At 45.5% G+C, this 26,646-nt stretch overlaps 1 protein-coding gene across 1 annotated transcript in view; it reads right to left on the bottom strand.

The window, feature by feature from the left end:
• Positions 1-207: 207 nt before the first annotated feature.
• The window catches only part of LOC117514021 (retinoic acid receptor beta-like), a 38,591-nt gene continuing 12,152 nt past the window's right edge, over positions 208-26,646 (bottom strand). Inside the window, 6 exon segments of the mRNA XM_034174302.1 lie at positions 208-595; positions 3,454-3,612; positions 4,176-4,310; positions 4,313-4,378; positions 4,697-4,877; positions 11,172-11,338. Coding sequence (XP_034030193.1) covers positions 396-595; positions 3,454-3,612; positions 4,176-4,310; positions 4,313-4,378; positions 4,697-4,877; positions 11,172-11,338 — 908 coding nt within the window. The 3' untranslated portion in view covers positions 208-395.

The following is a 26,646-nucleotide window of genomic DNA, read 5'->3' as shown; positions in this document are numbered from 1 at the left end:
GGGAAATGGTGATATTGTGTATGTGGAAAAAGTTTTAGATCTTTGAGTTCATCTCATACAAAATGGGAGCAAAACCCAAAGTGTTGCGTTTATATTTTTGTTGAGTGTATATTTCATAATGAAAACACAATCCAGCATGTTAATACTTTGCCTTATGATGTCACAAAGCTCTGATGGGGATCTTCTTCCTCTTGCTCTATGTTTTTATACTACATCACTGTGGAATTGAGGGTGGCAATGAGTCCCAAGGATGAGCAATTTATGGATTCAGTATCTCATCAAGGATATTAAATCCCTTCATGTTTGAAAATTTTTTCTTTGACATTAGTAATTCTATGGACTGGGTTAGTCCTGTGGAATGGATAAGTGATTGTGGAGAATGTTCTTGATGTGCTTTAGAATGAGAATCCTGAGTTTAAGTGTTGTGCTGAGATGGTGTGCACATGTTGACTGGTGTTTTGTTCCATTCTGCTGCTTTCTGTTGAGTGTGTATTCTGATGCAGCTCGAAGTTTTGAAGGTCCTCCAGCATCTCTTCGATCAGAGGAGGCATGGAGCCGGGGATCTCCATCTTCAGTGTCACCACCCGTTCAGCCCCTGTGAAGATGGAGGCAAATGTAGACAAAGTGGTCTATTCCTCATCAGTTCAAGACCTGAAAGGTCCTTCTCAGCACTGAGAAGAATCAAGACCCATATGAGGTCCACTATGGGGGAGGAGAGGCTAATTGGGCTCACCTAGATATCAGTGCACTGCCAGATGTCTTTGTAAATGGATGCAGTCAAGACTGTCCATCACTTTGTTCATAAGTCACTGTTGTCAGACAATTTCCAGTGTTTAAAATTTAAAAAAAATTGTGTGTTACAACTAAGATCTCTGCACACAGTCATCAGCAACCAGAGGATCCTCTTCAGCCACAGACTGCTCCTTCCCAAGTGCAGGACCAACAGACTGAAAAACTCCTTTGTCCCTCAGGCAATCAGACTGTACAACTCCTCACTTGGGGGGAGGAGGAGTAACAGGAAGACAGAGGATGGGAAGGAGAGGAACAGTAGTAGCCAGCAGAGGTGGGACAAAGTCACTGTCAAGTCATCAATCTGCGAGTCCCAAGTCAAGTCAGCTTGCAAACAACTGGTAATTATGACTTGAGAATTGACTTTGACTTGCTGATTCATGACTTGAATCCTACCTCTGGTAGCCACTAAATCAGTAGCAAGCAGTATTTCTGGTATTTCTATTTGTGTACTTATGTTTGAATTATTTTTTTTAACTTTCACTTTTGATACTCTGTATGCTGCTATATAATGCTCAGTGTTGCCACAGTTACTTTGGAAAAGTAATCCAATTACTGATTACTCCTTGAAAAAGTAACAGTTACTTTACTGATTACTCAATTGTAAAAGTAACTAAGTTAGATTACTAGTTACTTTTTTAGTTACTTTCCCTAGCTGCCGACAACAACCCACCTCAACATGACAATGATACCTGTTTTGCCAAAACTCAGTTTATAGTCACCCTTTCTTGACTTCAATGAAAATAAATACTTGTTTTATAAAAAGTAAAATAAAGACCTCTTTCTTGACCTCATATTTAACTGTTGACAGCACTGTAACAGTAAAACTTGCAATTTTGAACCTACATTGTTTATAAATGTAACTATTAAATTCATTCTAGTATTTTTCTAACATTTAAATTCTCTCTAAATATTTTACTTGTCAAAATTAATATTATTTTAAGTAGTATTAGTAGTTGTAGTAAAAAAAAGGCTTCAAAACTGGACCTTTAATCTAGGGGTGTTGTGAGGGGGGCACATCCTTGCCCCACGCCCCCATTCCATCTGGATTCGCCCCTGCTTTGGCGTTTGAGCACAAAGAATGGATAACATTTATTTATGCAGAAAACAGGACCAGATTTACACGTAAGAAAGTTTTATTGCATTTTCACATCATGTGGTCCTCAGAGAGTTTAGGTGCATTTGAGTGGAAAATAGTGTTAGTTGTTGACGCGTCGCGGAGGATCAGCTGTTTTTAACGAGACGATACGGAGCGGCTCAGCTCAGAATTATAAATAAAGAATTATAAATAAAGGAGAAAAATAAAGCATAAAAATGACTTTGTAAAGCTCAGTGCAGGTGTGCTGATCACCGTGCTTTAAGAGGTGATGACGAGTCGAGCAGCTGCAAAAAACCGTGGATGAAAAGCTCACAGCTCACTGAAAGTGGGACCTCCTGCCCACAGACCAAGTTTAATGCTGCTATCGACCCACAATGAAAAATAATAGTAACGCACAGTGACATGGAGAAGTAACTTTAATCTGATTACTGATTTGGAAAGATTAACGCGTTAGATTGCTCGTTACTAAAAAAAGTGGTCAGATTAGAGTAATGCGTTACTAAGTAACGCGTTACCGGCATCACTGATAATGCTGCTGGAACATAAATTTCCCTGAGGGAGTCTTCCCAATCGAGCAATAAAGTTCACAGTCAATTTTGCAGAAGAAAATATACTCAGCCAGGATATCATTTGTCTCAGTCCAAATAGAGTTAAATACACTCTATTAATAGAGTGAAATCAGCTCTACCATCTTGTCAAATCACATTTATCAACTCCAATAAGAGTCATTCACAGCATGATGGAGTTGATTTTACCCTGTGATAGAAACGATTTAGCACTGTGATAGAGTATATATAACTCTATTTAGAGTGGGACCAAATGTTATCCTTGCAGAGTATATTTTACTCTGCAAAATTTACTGTGTTCTATCTAGAGATTTAGTCTAATTGGTATTTAACTTCTCCAATTGCCTTATAATGCAGGAAAAAGGCTTTAGATTTTTTTTTATTTTTTTTTTTTATGCGGGGCATGTCTTTGATGCACCCAACCGTGTCAGCCCCCCCCAAAAGCCAAAACTACATCCACCCCTGCTCAATAGTGACATTCACATCTCTGGTTCCTTGGCCTTTGAGATTGAGCGAGCCAAGAAGAACTTGTGGAGTCAAGAGCTCACTGGATAGAGGTTTCTGAAAATGCCATTACCTTTACAGGAGAATGAAGATCCGAGTCTTTAAGGTCCTGGTACTTCCAGTCTTACTGTATGATTATGAAACTTTGACAAAAACCCCTGGATGTCTTTGGCACTGGGTCTGTCTGGAGAATCCATTTGTACTTCTGGAATGACTTGTACTAGTAATTAACCAGTAATTTCAGAAGTACTATTACTTCTGTAATGAATGGTTACATGGGGAGACTCGTATCAGGTGTACTAACTGTACTGACTGCAAGGGGATGTCAGCTAAAACATGACAGCCATGTGGCACGCATCTACGATCACGATCCTTCTGAATCTGTCTGTACTCTAAGAGTGAATCAATACCTCCTTTGCAGAGTGAAGGAATATGAGAAACATGACAGCATGCATTATTACTTGGAGATATAATGTGATCATAGCACATTCTGACCTTTAGCACTGATAGTCCGTAGATCTGTGATCTTCATGAGGGCTTTGGGGAACATGAGGGGCATGCTGGGCCGTCGTTTACGGGAATAGATTTTCAGCGCCTCCAGTAAGGGCTCCTGCAGCACCTCCACCTTGGACGGCTCAACTAAATCCTGACGGTCTGTCAACAGAGACACGAGATAAATTAACTGTCTCCTTTTAAATAATAAGACACGTCTGTGATAAACATGGAGTCGAAAAGTCTGTCTCTTTGAAAGTGTAATGAGTTCCATGACGATAGGAGGATACAAGGAATAGTACTCAAAAAAGACAACTGAACTATATTTTATGTTCAAAAATAACACAATGCTAAAATACCCGCGGCTGCATGAGCATGCAATCAATGAAAGTGTGAAGAAAGGATGCAACCTTTTGACCTCTTAGAATAGGTCAAGGTTAGCCATCTTTGAACTTGTCCAAGGTCTGTGTCCCAAGAATGCACCCTGTAAATTTGAAGACCCTGGCAGTAATAGGACTGGACCTATGCTGACCACAGACAGATGGACGCAAAGTCTTCGCAATACCCAATGGTCATGTTTTGGGCTGTTAAAAATGGGCAAAATGTAATTTCTAAGTTCAAACATTTTCATTCTAAAGGTTGCTGTGGGGACTTAGCATGTTGTTGGCACAGTTGTCCATTTTCCAGGCTGATGAGCTCTGAAGGTTGCGTTCAAGCTTCAGTACCTCCAGAGACAAGGCAGATGGCGCTAAGCAAGCCACTCTCAGTATCGTCCATCTCCAGCGGCAGCAGCTGCCCAGCAAAATTGAAAACCTGATCTGTAAGAGGCCCAAATCCAGCATTGTGGATCTGTGTCCGGTCAGAGTCAACCCATCAGAAAAGGTCATGGTGTCTTGGTCGGGGGTGTAGCGGTGGCAAATCCTCAAATCTGGACATGAGGAAAAAGAGATAAGTGTTTATTTTGAATTGTCCCTTACTTCCAGTCAAACAGATGTCTTGTCAAGCTTTAAAATTGAGTGTAAATCCTGCTTCAGAGTCATAGAAATGAATGAAAAACCCTCAAAGCCCACACAGTGTGTCTTCACTTTCATAAAATCTTGTATAGATGAAATTAAGTTAAATATTAGTGTGCATAAAAGAAATGACACAATCTATTTTCTTTTGAATTTTCCACATCATCTCACAGCTTCTAAGAAATCACAAGCCTCCACTGGGGTTCAGCAGTATTTAATGAAGACAGACAGACATACCAGGATGTCCAAACATGCAGCTTTGAGCAGAGTGATCTGGTCAGAGATGGTCAGTCCGGTGAATCCTGGGACTTGCTTGGCAAACTCCACCACCTTCACAATGCACTTGGTGGCGAGCTCACTGAACTTATCCCAAAGGCCGAGGTCCAGCTGAATCCTGTGGTCAGAACTGGAGTTCTAGATAGAGGACAGAAGACAGTTAATGTGGGGTTTATGCTTTTTTTTTTTTGCCTTCCATAGAGACGGGTTCACTGGGAACACACCGTGCACTGATTGTTCACATCTGTGACATTAGCATCTTAAAAATGCAGCTGCCACACAAACACCCCCAGTACACTGTAAATAGCATTTTGACATTTTACAAATCCAAAATTCTCAACAAAAATAGCAATATATGAATATCTTACAGAAAGCTTACATTCTCTGGACAAAATGTGCTCAATTAAGACATTTTATACTGATATACTTCTGAGAAACACCTCACAAAAGCCTTTAGGATAAAGTGTAGGTTTTGTCTTTCCCAATTATTTCCCCGGAATAACATATATCAAATATTCTGATGACACTATTATCATGCTGTATCTGTTAGCTGTTTAATCTGCGCAGTTAGATTGATCTAGATAACAATTTGTTTCACAGTGTAATCTTCACGTGCCTTAACTAAAGCACTCCCTCTGCTGAATCACCTCTAAATTATTTACACATTATTCACTTCGTGGGTTTTTAGGAATCCACTACCTTAGCACAGCTACTAGCTCTTAGCCGGTTTAGCATGGCGGCTTCTCCTGTCTCTCCCGCACTTTTCTGCTCTGGGTGTGAAATGTTTAGTTATTCCTCGGCCACCTTTAGCAGTAATGGTACTTGTAATAAGTGTAGCTTATTCGTAGCTTTGGAGGCCAGGCTGGGCGAATTGGAGACTCGGCTCCGCACCTTGGAAAATCCTACAGCTAGCCAGGCCCCTGTAGTCGGTGCGGACCAAGGTAGCTTAGCCGCCGTTAGTTCCCCTCCGGCAGATCCCGAGCAGCCGGGAAAGCAGGCCGACTGGGTGACTGTGAGGAGGAAGCGTAGTCCTAAACAGAAGCCCTGTGTACACGCCAACCCGTTCACATTTCTAACCGTTTTTCCCCGACACACTCGCCGAGGATCAAACTCTGGTTATTGGCGACTCTGTTTTGAGAAATATGAAGTTAGCGACACCAGCAACCACAGTCAATTGTCTTCCGGGGGCCAGAGCAGGCGACATTGAAGGAAATTTGAAACTGCTGGCTAAGGCTAAGCGTAAATTTGGTAAGATTGTAATTCACGTCGGCAGTAATGACACCCGGTTACGCCAATCGGAGGTCATTGAATCGGTGTGTAACTTTGCAAAAACAATGTCGGACTCTGTAGTTTTCTCTGGGCCCCTCCCCAATCGGACCGGGAGTGACATGTTTAGCCGCATGTTCTCCTTGAATTGCTGGCTGTCTGAGTGGTGTCCAAAAAATGAGGTGGGCTTCATAGATAATTGGCAAAGCTTCTGGGGAAAACCTGGTCTTGTTAGGAGAGACGGCATCCATCCCACTTTGGATGGAGCAGCTCTCATTTCTAGAAATGTGGCCAATTTTCTTAAATCCTCCAGACCATGACTATCCAGGGTTGGGACCAGGAAGCAGAGTTGTAGTCTTACACACCTCTCTGCAGCTTCTCTCCCCCTGCCATCCCCTCATTACCCCATCCCTGTAGAGACGGTGCCTGCTCCCAGACCACCAATAACCAGTAAAAAATCTATTTAAGCATAAAAATTCAAAAAAATAAATATAGCACCTTCAACTGCACCACGGACTAAAACTGTTAAATGTGGTCTATTAAACATTAGATCTCTCTCTTCTAAGTCCCTGTTAGTAAATGATATAATAATTGATCAACATATTGATTTATTCTGCCTTACAGAAACCTGGTTACAGCAGGATGAATATGTTAGTTTAAATGAGTCAACACCCCCAAGTCACACTAACTGCCAGAACGCTCGTAGCACGGGCCGAGGCGGAGGATTAGCAGCAATCTTCCATTCCAGCTTATTAATTAATCAAAAACCCAGACACAGCTTTAATTCATTTGAAAGCTTGACTCTTAGTCTTGTCCATCCAAATTGGAAGTCCCAAAAAACAGTTTTATTTGTTATTATCTATCATCCACCTGGTCGTTACTGTGAGTTTCTCTGTGAATTTTCAGACCTTTTGTCTGACTTAGTGCTTGGCTCAGATAAGATAATTATAGTGGGCGATTTTAACATCCACACAGATGCTGAGAATGACAGCCTCAACACTGCATTTAATCTATTATTAGACTCAATTGGCTTTGCTCAAAATGTAAATGAGTCCACCCACCACTTTAATCATATCTTAGATCTTGTTCTGACTTATGGTATGGAAATTGAAGACTTAACAGTATTCCCTGAAAACCCCCTTCTGTCTGATCATTTCTTAATAACATTTACATTTACTCTGATGGACTACCCAGCAGTTGGGAATAAGTTTCATTACACTAGAAGTCTTTCAGAAAGCGCTGTAACTAGGTTGCGCGCGTCGGGACGCAGCTGCCGCGACGCTCCGCCACAGGAAAAACACCTCTGTTGAAAGCCTTAAGGACAAGTTGGAACATGTCCTGCCTGTTAAACAATTTCTCATATATTCACTCCACTGAAAGCCATCAAAAGCCGCCTGGATTTTACAAATGGTTATCAACACGGAGGTGTTTTTACTGTGCCGCCGCACCGCGTCGGGACGCAGCCGGATCCGTCTGCACGTCCTCGTCTTTCATTAAAAAAATCTCCTTTAACAGTGGAATATCCGGATAAAATGCTGAAACCGACTTCTTCTGAAACTTCTCTGTTCTCTCACAACATCCTGGATCAATAGAGCCTGAAATGTGGAGGTTTTCAGCTTGAACAGGCTGACGATGGCGGCTGAGAGCGCTGAGCGACGTCTCGCACCGTGGGAAGTCCTTAAAGCGACAGAATCACCTCAAAATCTCTTATCAGCCGTTAAAATTTTCACTGAAAACCAGCTTAATTTTTCGAACCGTGTCCACTTCGATGTGTCTCACAGGTTTAGAAAAAAACTTTGATCAAACAACGCGCCAGTCTCTCAGCAACTTCTCAGACAAAGGAATTCCGACGAGGGGCTGGACGACTCCTCCCACAAGGAGTGCTCACAGGCGAATGACGTCACCGACAGGCGTGGAAAAACTCACGCATGCGCACGAGGGTTCAAGCATGTCTGACGTAAAAACATATGAATGAAATCCATATAGTTTTTGAAAAAAATAAAAGGACCATTACTTATTGACAGCCCTCGTATACCAACACAGGGCAGAGTAGCTACCCAAACTCTGTAAGTGAGATAGATTATCTTGTCAATAGTTTTACATCCTCACTGAAGACAACTTTGGATGCTGTAGCTCCTCTGAAAAAGAGAGCCTTAAATCAGAAGTGCCTGACTCCGTGGTATAACTCACAAACTCGCAGCTTAAAACAGATAACCCGTAAGTTGGAGAGGAAATGGCGTCTCACTAATTTAGAAGATCTTCACTTAGCCTGGAAAAAGAGTCTGTTGCTCTATAAAAAAGCCATCCATAAAGCTAGGACATCTTACTACTCATCACTAATTGAAGAAAATAAGAACAACCCCAGGTTTCTTTTCAGCACTGTAGCCTGGCTGACAAAGAGTCAGAGCTCTATTGAGCCGAGTATTCCTTTAACTAGTAATGACTTCATGACTTTCTTTGCTAATAAAATTTTAACTATTAGAGAAAAAATTACTCATAACCATCCCAAAGACGATTGGCTTCCTGTTACTTCTAGAATAGAATTTAAAATTCTTCTTCTTACTTATAAGGTTTTGAATAATCAGGTCCCATCTTATCTTAGGGACCTCATAGTACCATATCATCCCAATAGAGTGCTTCGCTCTCAGACTGCAGGCTTACTTGCAGTTCCTAGGGTTTGTAAGAGTAGAATGGGAGGCAGAGCCTTCAGCTTTCAGGCTCCTCTCCTGTGGAACCAGCTCCCAATTCAGATCAGGGAGACAGACACCCTCTCTACTTTTAAGATTAGGCTTAAAACTTTCCTTTTTGCTAAAGCCTATAGTTAGGGCTGGATCAGGTGACCCTGAACCATCCCTTAGTTATGCTGCTATAGACTTAGACTGCTGGGGGGTTCCCATGATGCACTGAATGTTTCTTTCTCTTTTTGCTCTGTATGCACCACTCTGCATTTAATCATTAGTGATTGATCTCTGCTCCCCTCCACAGCATGTCTTTTTCCTGGTTCTCTCCCTCAGCCCCAACCAGTCCCAGCAGAAGACTGCCCCTCCCTGAGCCTGGTTCTGCTGGAGGTTTCTTCCTGTTAAAAGGGAGTTTTTCCTTCCCACTGTTGCCAAGTGCTTGCTCACAGGGGCTTATTTTGACCGTTGGGGTTTTTCCGTAATTATTGTATGGCCTTGCCTTACAATATAAAGCGCCTTGGGGCAACTGTTTGTTGTGATTCGGCGCTATATAAATAAAATTGATTTGATTTGATTTGATTTGATTTGATCATGGACTTCACTAACACAGATGGACTTCTACAGGCTGAACTGGACATTTTTTCACTGTGGTGCAGAGACAATTGTTTGGATTTAAATGTATCCAAGACCAAGGAAATGGTTGTCCTTCTCCATCATGGACACTCCACCACTCCCACACTTACAATTAACAATGAAGCAATAGAAAAGGTCCACTCATACAAATATTTAGGTACAATAATTGATAACAAACTTACATTTCAACTCAACACAGAACAAATCTTCTCAAAATGTCAACAGCGCCTTTTTTTTCTCCGTAAACTTCACAAATTACAGGTTCACCACTCAGTTCTTGCAGTTTTTTATAAATGCTTCATAGAATCCATCCTCACGTTCAATATCACAGCCTGGTTTGGTTCACTCAGTCTCACCCATCGTAACACTCTCAATAAAGTCATCAAGATCAGTAGCAAAATCATTGGATAGCAGCAGGACTCACTCACCTCCATTTATAACCACAGAGTTGTGAGGAAAGCCACACAGATCTCCACAGACCTCACTCACACTCTGCATCAGCACTACACCTTCTTACCATCAGGTCGCAGGTTCAGGTCCCTGCCTTTTAGGACTAAGAGGGCCACCTCCAGTTTCTTGCCCACTTCGATCCGCCTGCTGAACAGCAGCTAATGTGACTAGTTCTTTAAGCAGGCTGTGTTTGGCTTTTACTGGCTTTTGTAATTATATTTATTAAGTGTTGATGAAGTGTTGATTTTTATGGATTTTATCATGTATAAAATGTGTGTTTCCGCTCGTACTGGCGCTTTGTCTGCAAATGAAGTTCCTAACGGATAAATAAAGTTATTTTGATTTGATTTCCCAATTATTATGTTCTTGAAGAAGAAGAAGAAGAAGAAGCAGCTCTTACTTCCTGGAGGGCTTTTAATTTTAAGAACAGATTTGAGCTTGTTTTTAATCCATTGGAACAAGCACACTTTTCCGCATGAAAATGCTTAATGCGTTATTATTATTACTATTATTATTTGCAGTGTATGGAAAACAGTGCAAATTTGCACTTGTTTTTATATTATTTCATCAAAAAAAAAAAATCCACGTTGCTTTTTTGGTTTAGTCATGAGGTTTATATCCTGGGATATGAAATACCTTTTCAAGCAAGGTTTCAGGCACAGTAGATTCCAACAATTAAATCAGTCATGTGAACAGTCTCATTGTTCCCAGCGTGCATCGTGTCAGGAACGCCATCATTAATCAAACAATTGCTTCTGCATTATAAGACCTCAGTTATGCCAAGAGAAAGAGCTACGTCACTGAATATGCTTTGCTTCTAAAGCTCCACTTTGTGGAAATGTTTTGTCCTACAAATGAACAAATTTCTTTCATAATTTAATTTTATTTATTAATAAAATAAATATGTACATAAATAAATAAAATACATACTTTTAGGTTAAATTATATTAATTTAAAATGTAATATTTTACCAATATCCTCATGGACCAGTAGGGGTCAGTCATGGACAAACAGTGTTTCACTCTTTGAAAAAGGCTGGAAAAGAGGTTAGAGCAATGGGTTTGTGACCAGCTGATCTCTGTTTCGATTCCCCAGCAGACAGGAAAATCACTAAGGTCCCTTAGGCACAGACATCACTGTGTGTGTGTGTGTGTGTGTGTGTGTGTGTGTGTGTGTGTGTGTGTGTGTGTAAAACACACACACACACACTGTAAAACACATTGAATGATTGTATCAGATGAAGTGAAGGATTTTCATTGGCAGCCACAAGGAAAATTAAGTAGTTATATTCTTAGTCAGGATTCATATTCATATAGTTAGGCTCTATTCTCAAGTGTCCCTGCATATTGTTTTCTCTCTGTTGAAGAAGATGATATTAACAGTCACGTCTGTTGTAGTGACTCACCGTGGTGTATTTTCCCAGCTGGCAGAGGGAAGGGAACGTCTCTCTGTGGGCTCTGCAGATCTTCTCCACTATCAGGCCCAGCTCTGCCGTCAGCTCGTAAGTCTCCATGATTGTCAACTTCACTGCTTCCTGCTTCCCTTTCTTCCTGTTCCTGTCATTTCTCACTGCTGCAGAAACAGAAGGAAACTTATGAGCTATGAAAGGGACATTTCCTCCTTGAAATCTGTAAATCAAAAATCCAAAACCAAGAGCCTTTATTGTATGAGCTAAACAAGACACTGAAGGAAGAATGGAACATAGCCCTTACTGACAGATCGTGCATGAATGTTACTCGTAAGGAAAGACATCAAAATACTTGTGACAATGCCAAAGGAGTTACAGCATTAGTGGCAATGATTGGAGAGATTCTGCATACTGGAAATTTTGTGTAACAACTGGTTCCTGTTTATAACAGACACTAGTGAAATACTGAAACAGACTGTTAATGGAAGCCATGGTCACATAATTCAATGAAACTCTGGTATTCAACCACTGTTACGTTTTAATCCGTATAAAGGCATGGAATTCAGAAATCATAAAAAAATAGCTTGGAATCAAAATAATGGGTGAGTGAAAATACTGAAATGTGGTGCAACCTGGTCACATCCTTCAGTGAAGTAACCGGGGTCACAGGGTGTTTCAGGTCTCACCTGAGTGACCCAGCCAAGGGTGAACAAGCCCTGACTTGTGTCCAGGTAGCACACTGTGCCGCGCCTCCCTCCTCAACCAGAGCCAACATGAAGCCTTTTCAGCAGCTTCAATCATGTTTTTCAAGGCTCTTTGCCTATGCAGTCCACATGTCCCTAAGAGTCCCAGGACCCGATGACCCCACTTCAATGGGCTTGCAGCAGGCCTTCCACCCATTCCTACGACACTCAGCCACCAAATCAGCATACTTGGCCCTCTTCCACTCCTGAGCTTCTTCTATCTGCTCTTCCCAGGGGACAGTTAGCTCCAGTAGCACCACCTGCTTGCTTGCCCCGGACATCAACACCATGTCTGGATGGAGCGATGTTGCCGCAATGATGCCCGGGAATCTCAACCGTCTCCCAGAGGTCAGCCAGTAGTTGCCAGTCCCTTGCTTTTGCAAGCAGGCCCCCCTGGGTCTTTTGTGGTGGCTGGGCCTACTCGCCTGCTCGAACGAAGGTGATGGTACACTTGGAGGGATGTTACCGCTTGTGGTGCCAACATCCAATATGTACTATAAAATGCAATATATGCCTACAAATATCCAACTATATATATTTGTTAAGATTATCAAATGAATAAACATGTTTATTATATGGCTGTGATGCTATGCGCACTCTGATTGGCTGATTTCTGGCTTGATATTTTCCCATATCAGACCGGTTACCATGACAATCGGTCCGGAATGCGTATCACATTCATTACAAACCAGAAAGCTAAAAACACGATTAGAAAAACAAAGTTGAACATGAACATACTCCATAAATATCTAAATAGTATCAGAAAAAAAAAAAATAGATTGAAAGCTTACCAGCTAATGACCGGACCATCTGTTAGCAAATTCTTCATGGAGGTGAAGCAAACAGGTCTGACTACAGCTTTCATATTCGGGTGATACTGTAAGTTCGTGTTTATATATCTATAATATAAACAAATGATTAACCTTGCTTGCTCCTGTAGTGGCTGCACTCTGCGTTGTGTTGTTATGACTCTGCCCATTCACTCCCCGCGGGACGCGAACTCACGATCCTCAGCATGGGGGTCTGACTCTCAAATGAGAAAGCTAAAATCCAGGGCTCTGGCCTTGTGACCAGAGAATCCTTTTGAGCTGTTGAGAGTGAGCTTTACTAACTACATATGCACAGCGACACCTGCTGGCCTCCGTTACACTCCTTCTGTACAGGAATATCAGACCTCAATGTTTTTCGCACATACTGTCAACACCTCGGTCCAATATTTTCTCACGCTCAGTTAATAATTCTTTAATACATATACACATATTAAATTAAACACTAAAAGAAACTGAATCATGCATCAACTGGGACTCGGTATTACATGTGTATCAACAATAGTAGTCATCATTACAAACACACAATAAATAACAGTACCTCTAGAGGTGCAAGTAAAAAGGTTAAGTACTTATATTCTTGATTTTAATAGTTGATGAATTACTACTCTTAACTGTGAACCTATATCATCAATTAAACAATCAAGCTGTGGATGTTGTACATATCAGTCATTCATTTTCTGCACCTGCTTATTCTAATTAAGGGTCACGGGGCAGCGCGGGGGGGGGGGGGGGGGGGGGTGGTGTAGCCTATCCCAGTAGTCAATGGGCAACACACGGACAAACAGACACATTCACACTCACACCTGAATTCACCTAACTTGCATGTCTTTGGAAGTGAGAGGAAGCTGGAGCACCTGGAGGGAACCCACTAGGGTTGCCACCTATCAGAATTGAAAATAAGGACGCCCACCGCAGCTCCTCAGGACCACTATCACCAGCCAAGGAGTGGTATATTTAATTTTGAAAAAAGCATTTAGTCATACTTAAAGCTTTAAGTGCTTTATTAACATGAAACTGTGAGGGTTTGTTTCCTCGCTAAAGGACCCGACGTGAGGTACAGAGATGACTTGGCAGCCCTTAATATTTCATGTTTTGTTTCATTCATTATTCAGTTTTGATGAGTGTGTGGGACATTTATGAAAATACAGAACAATTTACGTCCTGCATTGACTCAATAATGGATGCAACAATTAACTGTCAAATAAGGGATAATTCTGTATTTAAAGGGACGGGTGGCAACCCTAGATTCCACAGTTTTGCTGTGAGGCAACAGTGCTAATCAGCAAGCCACCATGCTGCCTGTTTTATTATAAACTATAATAATCATCATCATCAGTACTACAACTATCTTTGACAACTATCAGATGTACAAGATTTCCATGGTAACCAGGGAACCAATGGTAAAACTAATTTGGGATGGCCACAGTACCACGTTTACATATGTGATACAACTCCAATTCCAGTGAAGTTGGGAGGTTGTGTAAAATGTAAATAAAAACAGAATACAACAAACAATACAGTACAATACTGTACAGAATACAATACAATACGGTTGTCGTCTCTCGTCCTGTTGTGTGTGATCATTGTTCATTGTGCTGATGGGTTTTTTCCTGCATTGCTGCTGCATGATTCAATGCAGCAGCAATGAAGGTTTTTCTTTCCCAAGTCTCACCTTGTGTGTGCTTTTTATATGTGTTCATGTACCGGGCCAGCTTATGTATGTGTCGTTTGTCGTCATGAGACCGGTCATGGTTTGCTGAGCCCTGCTGTTGACCTAAGGCAGGAAATACATCTGGAGCTGGTCCCCGGGCGCCTAAAGGCGACTTCTGCTCCTAACTGGCAATTAGGATGGGTTAAATGCAGTAAACACATTTCATTGTGCAGGGAACATGTTCCTTTGTGCATATGACAATAAAATTCTTTTGAATCCTTTGAATCTGTTGAATTTGCAAATCCTCTTCAACCTACACTCAAAAATATAAACGCAATACTTTTGGTTTTGCTCCCATTTTGTATGAGATGAACTCAAAGATCTAAAACTTTTTCCACATACACAATATCACCATTTCCCTCAAATATTGTTCACAAACCAGTCTAAATCTGTGATAGTGAGCACTTCTCCTTTGCTGAGATAATCCATCCCACCTCACAGGTGTGCCATACCAAGATGCTGATTAGACACCATGATTAGTGCACAGGTGTGCCTTAGACTGCCCACAATAAAAGGTCACTCTGAAAGGTGCAGTTTTGTGTTATTGGGGGGTGATACCAGTCAGTATCTGGTGTGAACACCATTTGCCTCATGCAGTGCAACACATCTCCTTCGCATAGAGTTGATCAGGTTGTCAATTATGGCCTGTGGAATGTTGGTCCACTCTTCAATGGCTGTGCGAAGTTGCTGGATATTGGCAGGAACTGGTACACGCTGTCGTATACGCCGGTCCAGAGCATCCCAAACATGCTCAATGGGTGACATGTCCAGTGAGTATGCCGGCCATGCAAGAACTGGGACATTTTCAGCTTCCAAGAATTGTGTACAGATCCTTGCAACATGGGGCCGTGCATTATCCTGCTGCAACATGAGGTGATGTTCTTGGATGTATGGCACAACAATGGACCTCAGGATCTCGTCACGGTATCTCTGTGCATTCAAAATGCCATCAATAAAATGCACCTGTGTTCTTCATCCATAACAGACGCCTGCCCATACCATAACCCCACCGCCACCATGGGCCACTCGATCCACAACATTGACATCAGAAAACCGCTCACCCACACGACGCCACACACGCTGTCTGCCATCTGCCCTGGACAGTGTGAACCGGGATTCATCCGTGAAGAGAACACCTCTCCAACGTGCCAAACGCCAGCGAATGTGAGCATTTGCCCACTCAAGTTACGACGACGAACTGGAGTCAGGTCGAGACCCCGATGAGGACGACGAGCATGCAGATGAGCTTCCCTGAGATGGTTTCTGACAGTTTGTGCAGAAATTCTTTGGTTATGCAAACCGATTGTTTCAGCAGCTGTCCGAGTGGCTGGTCTCAGACGATCTTGGAGGTGAAAATGCTGGATGTGGAGGTCCTGGGCTGGTGTGGTTACACGTGGTCTGCGGTTGTGAGGCTGGTTGGATGTACTGCCAAATTCTCTGAAACGCCTTTGGAGACAGCTTATGGTAGAGAAATGAACATTCAATACACGAGCAACAGCTCTGGTTGACATTCCTGCTGTCAGCATGCCAATTGCACGCTCCCTCAAATCTTGCGACATCTGTGGCATTGTGCTGTGTGATAAAACTGCACCTTTCAGAGTGGCCTTTTATTGTGGGCAGTCTAAGGCACACCTGTGCACTAATCATGGTGTCTAATCAGCATCTTGATATGGCACACCTGTGAGGTGGGATGGATTATCTCAGCAAAGGAGAAGTCCTCACTATCACAGATTTAGACTGGTTTGTGAACAATATTTGAGGGAAATGGTGATATTGTGTATGTGGAAAAAGTTTTAGATCTTTGAGTTCATCTCATACAAAATGGGAGCAAAACCAAAAGTGTTGCGTTTATATTTTTGTTGAGTGTATATTCAATTGAATACACCACAAAGACAAGATATTTAATATTCAAACTTTGTTTTTGTGCAGATATTTGCTCATTTTGAAATGGATGCCTGCAACGCGTTTCAAAAAAAGCTCAGTTCTCACACTCAATAAGCGTTTGGGAACTGAGGACACTAATTGTTGAAGCTTTGTAGGTGGAATTCTTTCCCATTCTTGCTTGATGTACGACTTCAGTTGTTCAACAGTTGTTGTATTTTGCGCTTCATAATGCGCCACACATTTTCAATGGGTGACAGGTCTGGACTGCAGGCAGGCAAGTCTAGTACCTGCACTCTTACTATGAAGCCACGCTGTTGTAACACATGCAGAATGTGGCTTGGCATTGTCTTGCTGAAATAAGCAGGGACATCCCTGAAAAAGACGTTGCTTGGATGCAGCATGTGTTGCTCCAAAACCTGGATGTACCTTTCAGCATTGATGGTGTCATCACAGATGTGTAAGTTGTCCATGCCATGGGCACTAACACACCCCCATACCTTCACAGATGCTGGCTTTTGAACTTTGTGCTGGTAACAATCTGGATGGTCTTTTTCCTCTTTTGTCCAGAGGACACAACGTCCATGATTTCTAAAAACAATCTGAAATGTGGACTCATCAGACCACAGCACACTTTTCCACTTTGTGTCTGTCCATTTCAAATGAGCTCGGGCCCAGAGAAGGCGGCGGCGTTTCTGAATGTTGTTGATGTATGGCTTTCGCTTTGCATGGTAGAGTTTTAATTTGCACTTGTAGATGTAGTGACGAACTGTGTTAACTGACAATGGTTTTCTGAAGTGTCCCTGAGCCCACGCGGTAAGATCCTTTACACAATGATGTTGGTTTTTGTCAGAACGGGCGGGAGCCCGTCACCAGGAGTGGCTGGACCCGCAATGCAAACTCCCAGACAAGGCTTAGGTGCTGGAGAAATCATGGTCTTTATTCCAGGCTTGGTTTCTGTACGCATGTAGTCAGTCAGCGCAGCAGAGATGCAATTATGAACAAGCAGGAGTCAGAGGCACGAGCAAACACCGACATCTGGGATGAAGCAAGAGGCATGGTCGAGGAAACACAGAGCAGAAGTACGATACACGGCTAGACAAAAACAGGACTGTGATGGGCGCTGGAAAGTGTACTGAGACAACAATCTGAAGGGGAAGTGAAGGACTTTGGGATTTAAATACATGTGGGCTAATTAGTGTGAAACAAGGGACAGGTGGTGTCAATGAGGTGCACATGAGGAACAATCTAGAAGGAGGCGTGGCTAGTGAACAAATAACACAGTCAAGATAGTGAGGAGGGGAGTGCACAAACTGAAGTGATGTAATACACAAAGACACGTGAGCTGGTGCAAGAGTGGGAGTGAATGAAAACACAAAGCAGACATAAACAAAGACATGGGGCAGGTGCAGTGATGTGAACATAATAAGCTGGGTGTGAGGAATAATGAAGACAATAGCAGGTGCAGGGCTGTGGAGTGAGAACATAAATAACTGGGAGTGAGATCAAAAGAAACTACATGAGAACAAAAAGAACCTACATGTGAACTGATCAGGAAATCAATACTACAGCAAAAACTAAACAGGAACATACTAAACAAACCAAAAAAAACAAAAAAAACATGATGTAAAAGTAAAACAGAAACCAACCGAAATGAGAACAGCAAAACTAGAACAGAGAATAAACCAGGATGAAAACCAACCACTAATAACACAAAACTGGGGCAGAAGGAGAACAGAAAGGGGAAAAAAAATGGGCTCAACGCCCTGATCAGGCCAAAACCACGACAGTTTTTAATGCAGTTCCGCCTGAGGGATTGAAGGTCACGGGCATTCAATGTTGGTTTTCAGCCTTGCCGCTTACGTGTAGAAAGTTCTCCAGATTCTCTGAACCTTCTGATTATATTATGGATGGAATCCATATTATGTGATGGAATCCCTAAATTCCTTGCAATTGAACGTTGAGATACATTGTTCTTAAACTGCTGAACTATTTTTTCATGCAGTTCTTCACAAAGTGGTGATCCTCGCCCCATCTTTGCTTCTGAACAGCTGAGCCTTTTGGGGATGCTCCTTTTATAGCCAATCATGACACTCACCTGTTTCCAATTAACCTGTTCACCTGCAGAATGTTCCAAACAGGTGTTCTTTGAGCATTCGTCAACTTTCCCAGTCTTTTGTTGCCACTGTCCCAGCTTTTTTGAAATGTGTCGCAGGCATCCATTTCAAAATGAGCAAATATTTGCACAAAAACAATTAGTCTATCAGTTTCAACATTAAATATCCTGTCTTTGTGGTCTATTTGTTGTGTGGGCCGCTGAAGAGGAGGTACTGCTGGCCCACCACCACCAGAGGGCGCCCTGCCTGGAGTGCGGGCTCCAGGCACCAGAGGGTGCTGCCGCCTGACAGGAGCAGCCAAGGTGACAGCTGTCACCTATCAACTGAGACAGCTGTCATCCATCAGCGGAGGGGTATATCAGCTGGATGGCATCTCCACCTCATTGCCGAGATATCGCTCAATCAAAGAGGTAACGAACTCAGCCAGTTGTTTCATTCAGAGACGTAATACTTTGTTGCTTGTGCTTAGGACACTGAAGACCATATTGGACGTGTTTGGATAAGTACACATATTCCTACACTTCAGTGTTGTTTTGTGATTAGAGGTGGAGGTGGTGTTTCCACCTTACGTGTTGCTGGGTGCAGCCGTGCCCACACCTGACTGTTTCTGTTCCTCGCCAGCAGTACCGGATCCGACGAGCGGAGGCAGTGGCCACCTGGGAGTTCGGGACTTGGCGGCTCCAGTATTCCCGGGGTTCGGTGGCAGAAGAAATCGGGTTGGTTCCAGTTCGACTTGGACAGAGGTCTCCTATCGTCGAGCCTGCCCACACGACACCGCTGTAATTGGACTCAATTTCGAGATTGTAGTCTGTTGTGTTTGTTGTGCCTGTTTCACAACAGTAAAAGCAGTGTTATTTGACTCCTCCATTGTCCGTTCATTTGCGCCCCCTGTTGTGGGTCCGTGTTCCTACACTTTCACAACAGGATATCTCGGCCAGCGTCATGGATCCCGAGGGGCGTCAACCGGCTGTTGAACGGCCAATGGAAGAACAGGGCGCGCAGGCGTCCGCGGGAGGGGTGATCGGTGAGTTGCAGCGGATCCTCACCGCTTTCACGACTCGGTTAGATTTAATGACCGAGCAGAATGTCCTCCTGAACCGCAGGGTGGAGGCTCTCGCCGCGCAGGTGGAAGCGCGTCCTCCGGGCGCCGCTGCGGCTCTCCCTCCCGTAGACCCTGTGCGTAACATTGACGTTCCACTGGTCGTTCAACGACCCCTCCCACCTTCCCCGGAAGCATACATAAGCCCCCCAGAGCCGTACGGAGGCTGTGCGGAGACATGCGCGGATTTCCTTATGCAGTGTTCGCTCGTCTTCGCACAGCGTCCAGTTATGTACGCGACTGATGCTAGCAAGGTAGCTTATGTAATAAACCTGCTTCGCGGCGAGGCACGCGCTTGGGCTACAGCGCTCTGGGAGCAAAAGTCACGGCTCCTTCAGACATATGATGGGTTTGTGAGGGAGTTCAGAACCGTGTTCGATCACCCCAATAGAGGAGAAACCGCTTCAACTGTGCTACTGTCGATGAGACAGGGGCGTCGGAGCGCAGCTGCCTATGCAGTCGACTTCCGCATCGCGGCTGCGAGGTCCGGCTGGAATAGCGCTGCCCTCCGCGCCGCCTTTGTAAACGGACTGTCATTGGTTCTTAAGGAGCACCTGGTGGATGAGGACGAACCGCGGGATTTAGATGGGCTCATCGATCTTGTCATACGGTTAGACAACCGGTTAGAAGAACGTCGGCGGGAACGAGACGAAGGGCGTGGCCGGGCACGCGCCGTCCCTCTCCCTTCCGGTTCCGACCGCGCTCCGCCTTCCCCACGCTCCACGTCCCCTGCGCTCCGTGGGGCCACAGCTCCCCCTGCTGACGAAGCTATGGACACGAGTAGGGCAACATTTAGGGCACCAGATGCACAGAGGAGACGGGCCCACGGAGCTTGTTTTGTTTGTGGTGCGATAGAGCACCATATGAGAGACTGCCCCGAGTGGTTAAACCCCAACGCCCCGCCCCTAGAGACTGGGCTAGGGGTGGGCCGAGACATTCACGTGGGACACACCCACATTGCCACATGACTCCCAGTCACGATCCTTTATGAGGACTCAACCCTGAAGGCCCCAGCACTGGTGGACACGGGCTCTGAGGGGAATCTGTTGGACAGCAGATGGGCCAGGGAGATAGGGCTCCCTCTGGTGGCGCTTACCTCGTCTGTACAGGTTCGGGCACTAGATGGCTCCCTACTCCCTCCGATCACGCATAAGACACCACCTGTAACTCTGGTGGTGTCAGGAAATCACCGGGAGGTGATCGAGTTTTTTGTGACTCAGGCCACCTCCCGTGTGGTTTTAGGATTTCCCTGGATGTTGAAGCACAATCCCCGGATTGATTGGCCGTCCGGGGTAGTGGTTCAGTGGAGCGAGACCTGCCATCGGGTGTGTCTAGGTTCCTCGGTTCCTCCCGGCTCCCGAGCTAAGGAGGAGGTCAGAGTCCCGCCCAATCTGGGGACGGTACCGGTGGAGTACCACGACCTTGTCGACGTGTTCAGCAAGGATCTGGCTCTCACTCTTCCCCCCCACCGTCCGTATGATTGTGCCATTGATTTGGTTCCGGGCAGTGAGTTCCCGTCCAGTAGGCTGTACAACCTCTCACGGCCTGAGCGCGAATCAATGGAGACCTACATCCGGGACTCGTTAGCTGCCGGGTTGATCCGGAATTCCACCTCCCCGATGGGCGCAGGTTTCTTTTTTGTGGGCAAAAAAGATGGCGGACTTCGTCCATGCATTGATTATAGGGGGTTGAACGAGATCACGGTTCACAACCGATACCCGTTGCCCCTGTTGGATTCAGTGTTCACACCCCTGCATGGAGCCCAGATTTTCACCAAGCTCGATCTTAGAAATGCGTACCACCTGGTTCGGATCCGGAAGGGAGACGAGTGGAAGACGGCATTTAACACCCCCTTAGGTCACTTTGAGTACCTGGTCATGCCGTTCGGTCTCACAAACGCTCCCGCGACTTTCCAAGCGTTGGTTAACGATGTCTTGCGGGATTTCCTGCACCGGTTCGTCTTCGTATATCTAGACGATATACTCATCTTTTCTCCGGACCCTGAGACCCATGTCCAGCATGTACGTCAGGTCCTGCAGCGGTTGTTGGAGAACCGGCTGTTTGTGAAGGGCGAGAAGTGTGAGTTCCACCGCACGTCTTTGTCCTTCTTGGGGTTCATTATCTCCTCCAACTCCGTCGCTCCTGATCCGGCCAAGGTTGCGGCGGTGAGAGACTGGCCCCAACCCACAAGCCGTAGGAAGTTGCAACAGTTCCTAGGCTTTGCTAATTTCTACAGGAGGTTCATTAAGGGCTACAGTCAGGTAGTTAGCCCCCTGACAGCCCTGACCTCACCAAAAGTCCCCTTCACCTGGTCGGATCGTTGCGAGGCCGCGTTCAAGGAGTTGAAACGGCGCTTCTCGTCTGCACCTGTTCTGGTGCAGCCCGATCCTAGTCGCCAGTTAGTGGTTGAAGTGGACGCCTCGGACTCAGGGATAGGAGCCGTGCTGTCCCAGAGCGGGAAGACCGATAAGGTCCTTCACCCGTGTGCCTATTTTTCCCGCAGGTTGACCCCAGCCGAACGGAACTATGACGTCGGCAATCGAGAGCTCCTTGCGGTGAAAGAGGCTCTTGAGGAGTGGAGACATCTGTTGGAGGGAACGTCCGTGCCATTCACGGTTTTCACTGACCACCGGAACCTGGAGTATATCAGGACCGCCAAGCGGCTGAATCCCAGGCAAGCCCGCTGGTCACTGTTCTTCGGCCGTTTTGACTTACGGATCATCTACCGTCCCGGGACCAAAAATCAAAGACCGGATGCCTTGTCCCGGGTACATGAAGATGAGGTCAAAACGGAGTCGTCGGATCCCCCGGATCCCATCATCCCGGAGTCCGCTATCGTGGCCGCCCTCACCTGGGACGTGGAGAAGACCGTCCGGGAGGCCCTGACACGAGACCCGGACCCCGGAACCGGACCGAAGAACAAACTCTACATCCCACCAGAAGCCAGGGCTGCAGTTCTGGACTTCTGTCACGGTTCTAAGCTCTCCTGTCATCCTGGGGTGCGAAGAACCGTGGCAGTCGTCCGGCAGCGCTTCTGGTGGGCGTCCCTGGAGGCCGACGTCCGGGGTTACATCCAGGCCTGTACCACCTGCGCCAGGGGCAACGCCGACCACCGCAAGACATCGGGACTGCTACAGCCGCTGCCCGTGCCTCATCGCCCCTGGTCTCACATCGGCCTGGATTTTGTCACGGGCCTCCCGCCGTCCCAGGGAAACACCGTCATCCTCACGATAGTGGACCGATTCTCCAAGGCGGCCCACTTCGTGGCCCTCCCGAAGCTCCCAACGGCCCAGGAGACAGCGGACCTCCTGGTCCACCACGTCGTCCGGCTGCATGGGATACCATCAGACATCGTCTCCGATCGCCACGGTCAGTCTCTCGTCCGGGTATCACCCCCAAACCAACGGGCAAGCAGAACGGGCCAATCAAGAGATGGAGCAGACCTTACGTTGTGTGACAGCCGCGCACCCGGCGGCCTGGAGTACTCATCTGGCCTGGATCGAGTACGCCCACAACAGTCAAGTGTCATCAGCCACCGGCCTCTCCCCTTTTGAGGTGAGTTTGGGGTATCAGCCCCCATTGTTTCCGGTGGTTGAGGGAGAGGTTGGTGTGCCCTCGGTCCAGGCCCACCTGCGGAAGTGCCGTCGGGTGTGGCGTGCCGCCCGTTCTGCTTTGTTGAAGGCCCGGATGAGGGTGAAGACCCATGCAGACCGGCGGCGGACCCCGGCCCCAACGTATCGCCCCGGGCAGGAGGTGTGGTTGTCCACAAAGGACATCCCCCTACAAGTGGCCTCCCCGAAACTGAAGGAACGATACATAGGACCCTACAAAATCCTCAAAGTCATCAATCCCGCCGCAGTGAGGCTTCAGCTTCCGGCCTCACTGCGGATCCATCCCGTGTTCCACGTCTCAAAGCTCAAACCATATCACACCTCGCCCCTCTGTACTCCCGGTCCGGCACCACCTCCTGCCCGGATCATCGATGGCAAGCCGGCTTGGACAGTGCGCCGGCTTTTGGATGTCCGACGGATGGGCCGGGGTTTTCAATACCTGGTGGACTGGGAGGGGTACGGCCCCGAAGAACGCTCCTGGGTAAAGAAGAGCTTCATCCTGGACCCGGCCCTCCTGGCCGACTTTTACCGCCGCCACCCGGACAAGCCCGGTCGGGCGCCAGGAGGCGCCCGTTGAGGGGGGGGTCCTGTTGTGTGGGCCGCTGAAGAGGAGGTACTGCTGGCCCACCACCACCAGAGGGCGCCCTGCCTGGAGTGCGGGCTCCAGGCACCAGAGGGCGCTGCCGCCTGACAGGAGCAGCCAAGGTGACAGCTGTCACCTATCAACTGAGACAGCTGTCATCCATCAGCGGAGGGGTATATCAGCTGGATGGCATCTCCACCTCATTGCCGAGATATCGCTCAATCAAAGAGGTAACGAACTCAGCCAGTTGTTTCATTCAGAGACGTAATACTTTGTTGCTTGTGCTTAGGACACTGAAGACCATATTGGACGTGTTTGGATAAGTACACATATTCCTACACTTCAGTGTTGTTTTGTGATTAGAGGTGGAGGTGGTGTTTCCACCTTACGTGTTGCTGGGTGCAGCCGCGCCCACACCTGACTGTTTCTGTTCCTCGCCAGCAGTACCGGATCCGACGAGCGGAGGCAGTGGCCACCTGGGAGTTCGGGACTTGGCGGCTCCAGTATTCCCGGGGTTCGGTGGCAGAGGAAATCGGGTTGGTTCCGGTTCGACTTGGACAGAGGTCTCCTATCGTCGAGCCTGCCCACACGACACCGCTGTAATTGGACTCAATTTCGAGATTGTAGTCTGTTGTGTTTGTTGTGCCTGTTTCACAACAGTAAAAGCAGTGTTATTTGACTCCTCCATTGTCCGTTCATTTGCGCCCCCTGTTGTGGGTCCGTGTTCCTACACTTTCACAACACTATTCAATTGAATATAGGTTGAAGAGGATTTGCAAATCATTGTATTCTGTTTTTATTTACATTTCACACAACGCCCCAACTTCATTGGAATTGGGGTTGTACATCACCAACCTGGAACCTTCCACATCTGTCGACCCAGTCACCAATCTAACACCTTTTTCATGTATCAATTCATAAATACATTTATCTGGATGTACTTTGCTAACCTTGTCCTCTAATAAAACATCAACGCAAACTCTGAAATAAATAATCTACCTTTGACAAATCAGCTCCAAAAAGTAATCATCTGCAGACACAAACCCAAGTAAGATTATCACCAAATTTTGTCCACTTGGTTTTTTTGTTTTGCACTCACTCACACACACGCACACAGTGAAAATAACAATTGGACTTCTCACATTATCCACAGCTGACTGCTTTCCTTGGTAACTACTTACATGTACAGAATCTAGATTTTTTTCTGCAAGGCCTGTGGATTAATTATTACTCTAGGCAGCACCTGAAGCAGGCTAACTGGGTTAGCGTTTCATAATGGCTTTGGTATTGGTGCCAACATGTTTGAGTGTGTCCCACTGACTGGGCTCAGGCAGCATGCACATGTCAGGGAAGCTCAGGATTATGCAACACCTTAACACGTGTCTCCTCCCTCCCACTCTGGACGGCCCACAGAGGTTGTGTAAATGCTCAGAGATCCATTGCACACCCACGGTGGCAGCCAGTAAGCAATCAGAAACCATCTGTCTGTTACATGTGACGTATTTATGTAGTGTGTGTAAATGTGTGATGACAAACAGCAATGAGAACATGTGGCAGTGTGGAATCTCCAATCAGCTCCCACTACATAACAGTCTGTGTTTTCTGGGTCACAGCATGTTGGCTAATAAAGAGGGTTTTGTTCCTCAGGGTCACCACAGCAGATCCAAGGTGGATCTATCACATAATTGGTGCACACTCCATTATTTATTTTCTAAAATGTGCCTTATAGATTTTTGAAAAAAATGCCATGTTGGGTGCTGCCTCCTCACCCATCATCAGTGTGTGAGAAAATTACATTTAAAACATTCAAGCATTCCTATTCAAACAATAAGATCTGGAGTTTGAAGCCCACTCATGTCCCAATCTACTTTTAAGTCTGGAGTTATGTCTGGAAGGGCATCCAGCGAAAAATCTGTGCCAAATCAACATGATGCTCTATATCAGGCCCACCATGACAACCCCCAGAAAATAGGAGCAGACAACAAAATTAAGATTTGCATAAAAAACTAATCAACTGTCATGTTACAACTTATAGATAATGATAATAATAATAATAATAATACGAGCGAAGGAATGGGCAGCGGCCTGCAGCAATGCGAAGCTCGCTCATGGTACAGGAGTCCCAAACAGGAAGTGCCACATTTTGTCACTCCTGTTTCACTGTGAAACAGGAAATGTCAAAAACTTCCTGGATTGACAGACAAAATCTCATGGAATCTTGAAGGAATACAATGGCAAGTTCACACTGAAACAGAAAGTGCCAAATTTTGAGTCGACAGTGAAACTGGAAATGTCAAATGTTGAACACTTCTTGGCATGGGTGGAGTTGGAGCGGAGGCCAGAGTTGCGCTGGACTCCCCTGAAATCTTATTGGACACAGATGATGACATGTCACGGCACCGCACATCTGGATGAAAAGAGCAGCGTTTTGAAATCAGTGACACATATTGATGGATAGGTTCCTCCTGTCCAGTAGTTGGTGCTGTGTACCACAAAAAGTTCTAATCCATCTTAGTAGAATAAAAATGTTTGCCTCAGATTTGAACTGAACTCACCACATATTTACACTTGGCCAGTGCTGCTTTCGCATCATTTATCGACGAGCGGGAAAATGCATTAATATACAGCAGCGCTGTTTCTCTCTTTCTCTACTACATGTTTAGCTTCCATGTCTGTCTTTGAGTTATGGTTCTGGTTAAGGTTAGTGTTTCCTCACACATTAATAAATAATGTGGGTGTCAAACACCTCATCTGTGTCATGACACCTGGGTAACGAATCAAGTAGGGGATTACCTGTTGGGCTGAAATATGGTTGGGCCATTGTGTGCTCTGTGGTTGCTACAGTATCTAAGAAGTCCCAGCAGGAGCCCTGAACACGAGACGGCTAACAAGGCTTT

This window comes from Thalassophryne amazonica, chromosome 7 (assembly GCF_902500255.1).
Source record: "Thalassophryne amazonica chromosome 7, fThaAma1.1, whole genome shotgun sequence".
NCBI classification, from domain to species: domain Eukaryota; kingdom Metazoa; phylum Chordata; class Actinopteri; order Batrachoidiformes; family Batrachoididae; genus Thalassophryne; species Thalassophryne amazonica.
Note: the sequence above shows the minus strand (reverse complement) of the source record. Positions and strands in the feature narration are given on the sequence as shown.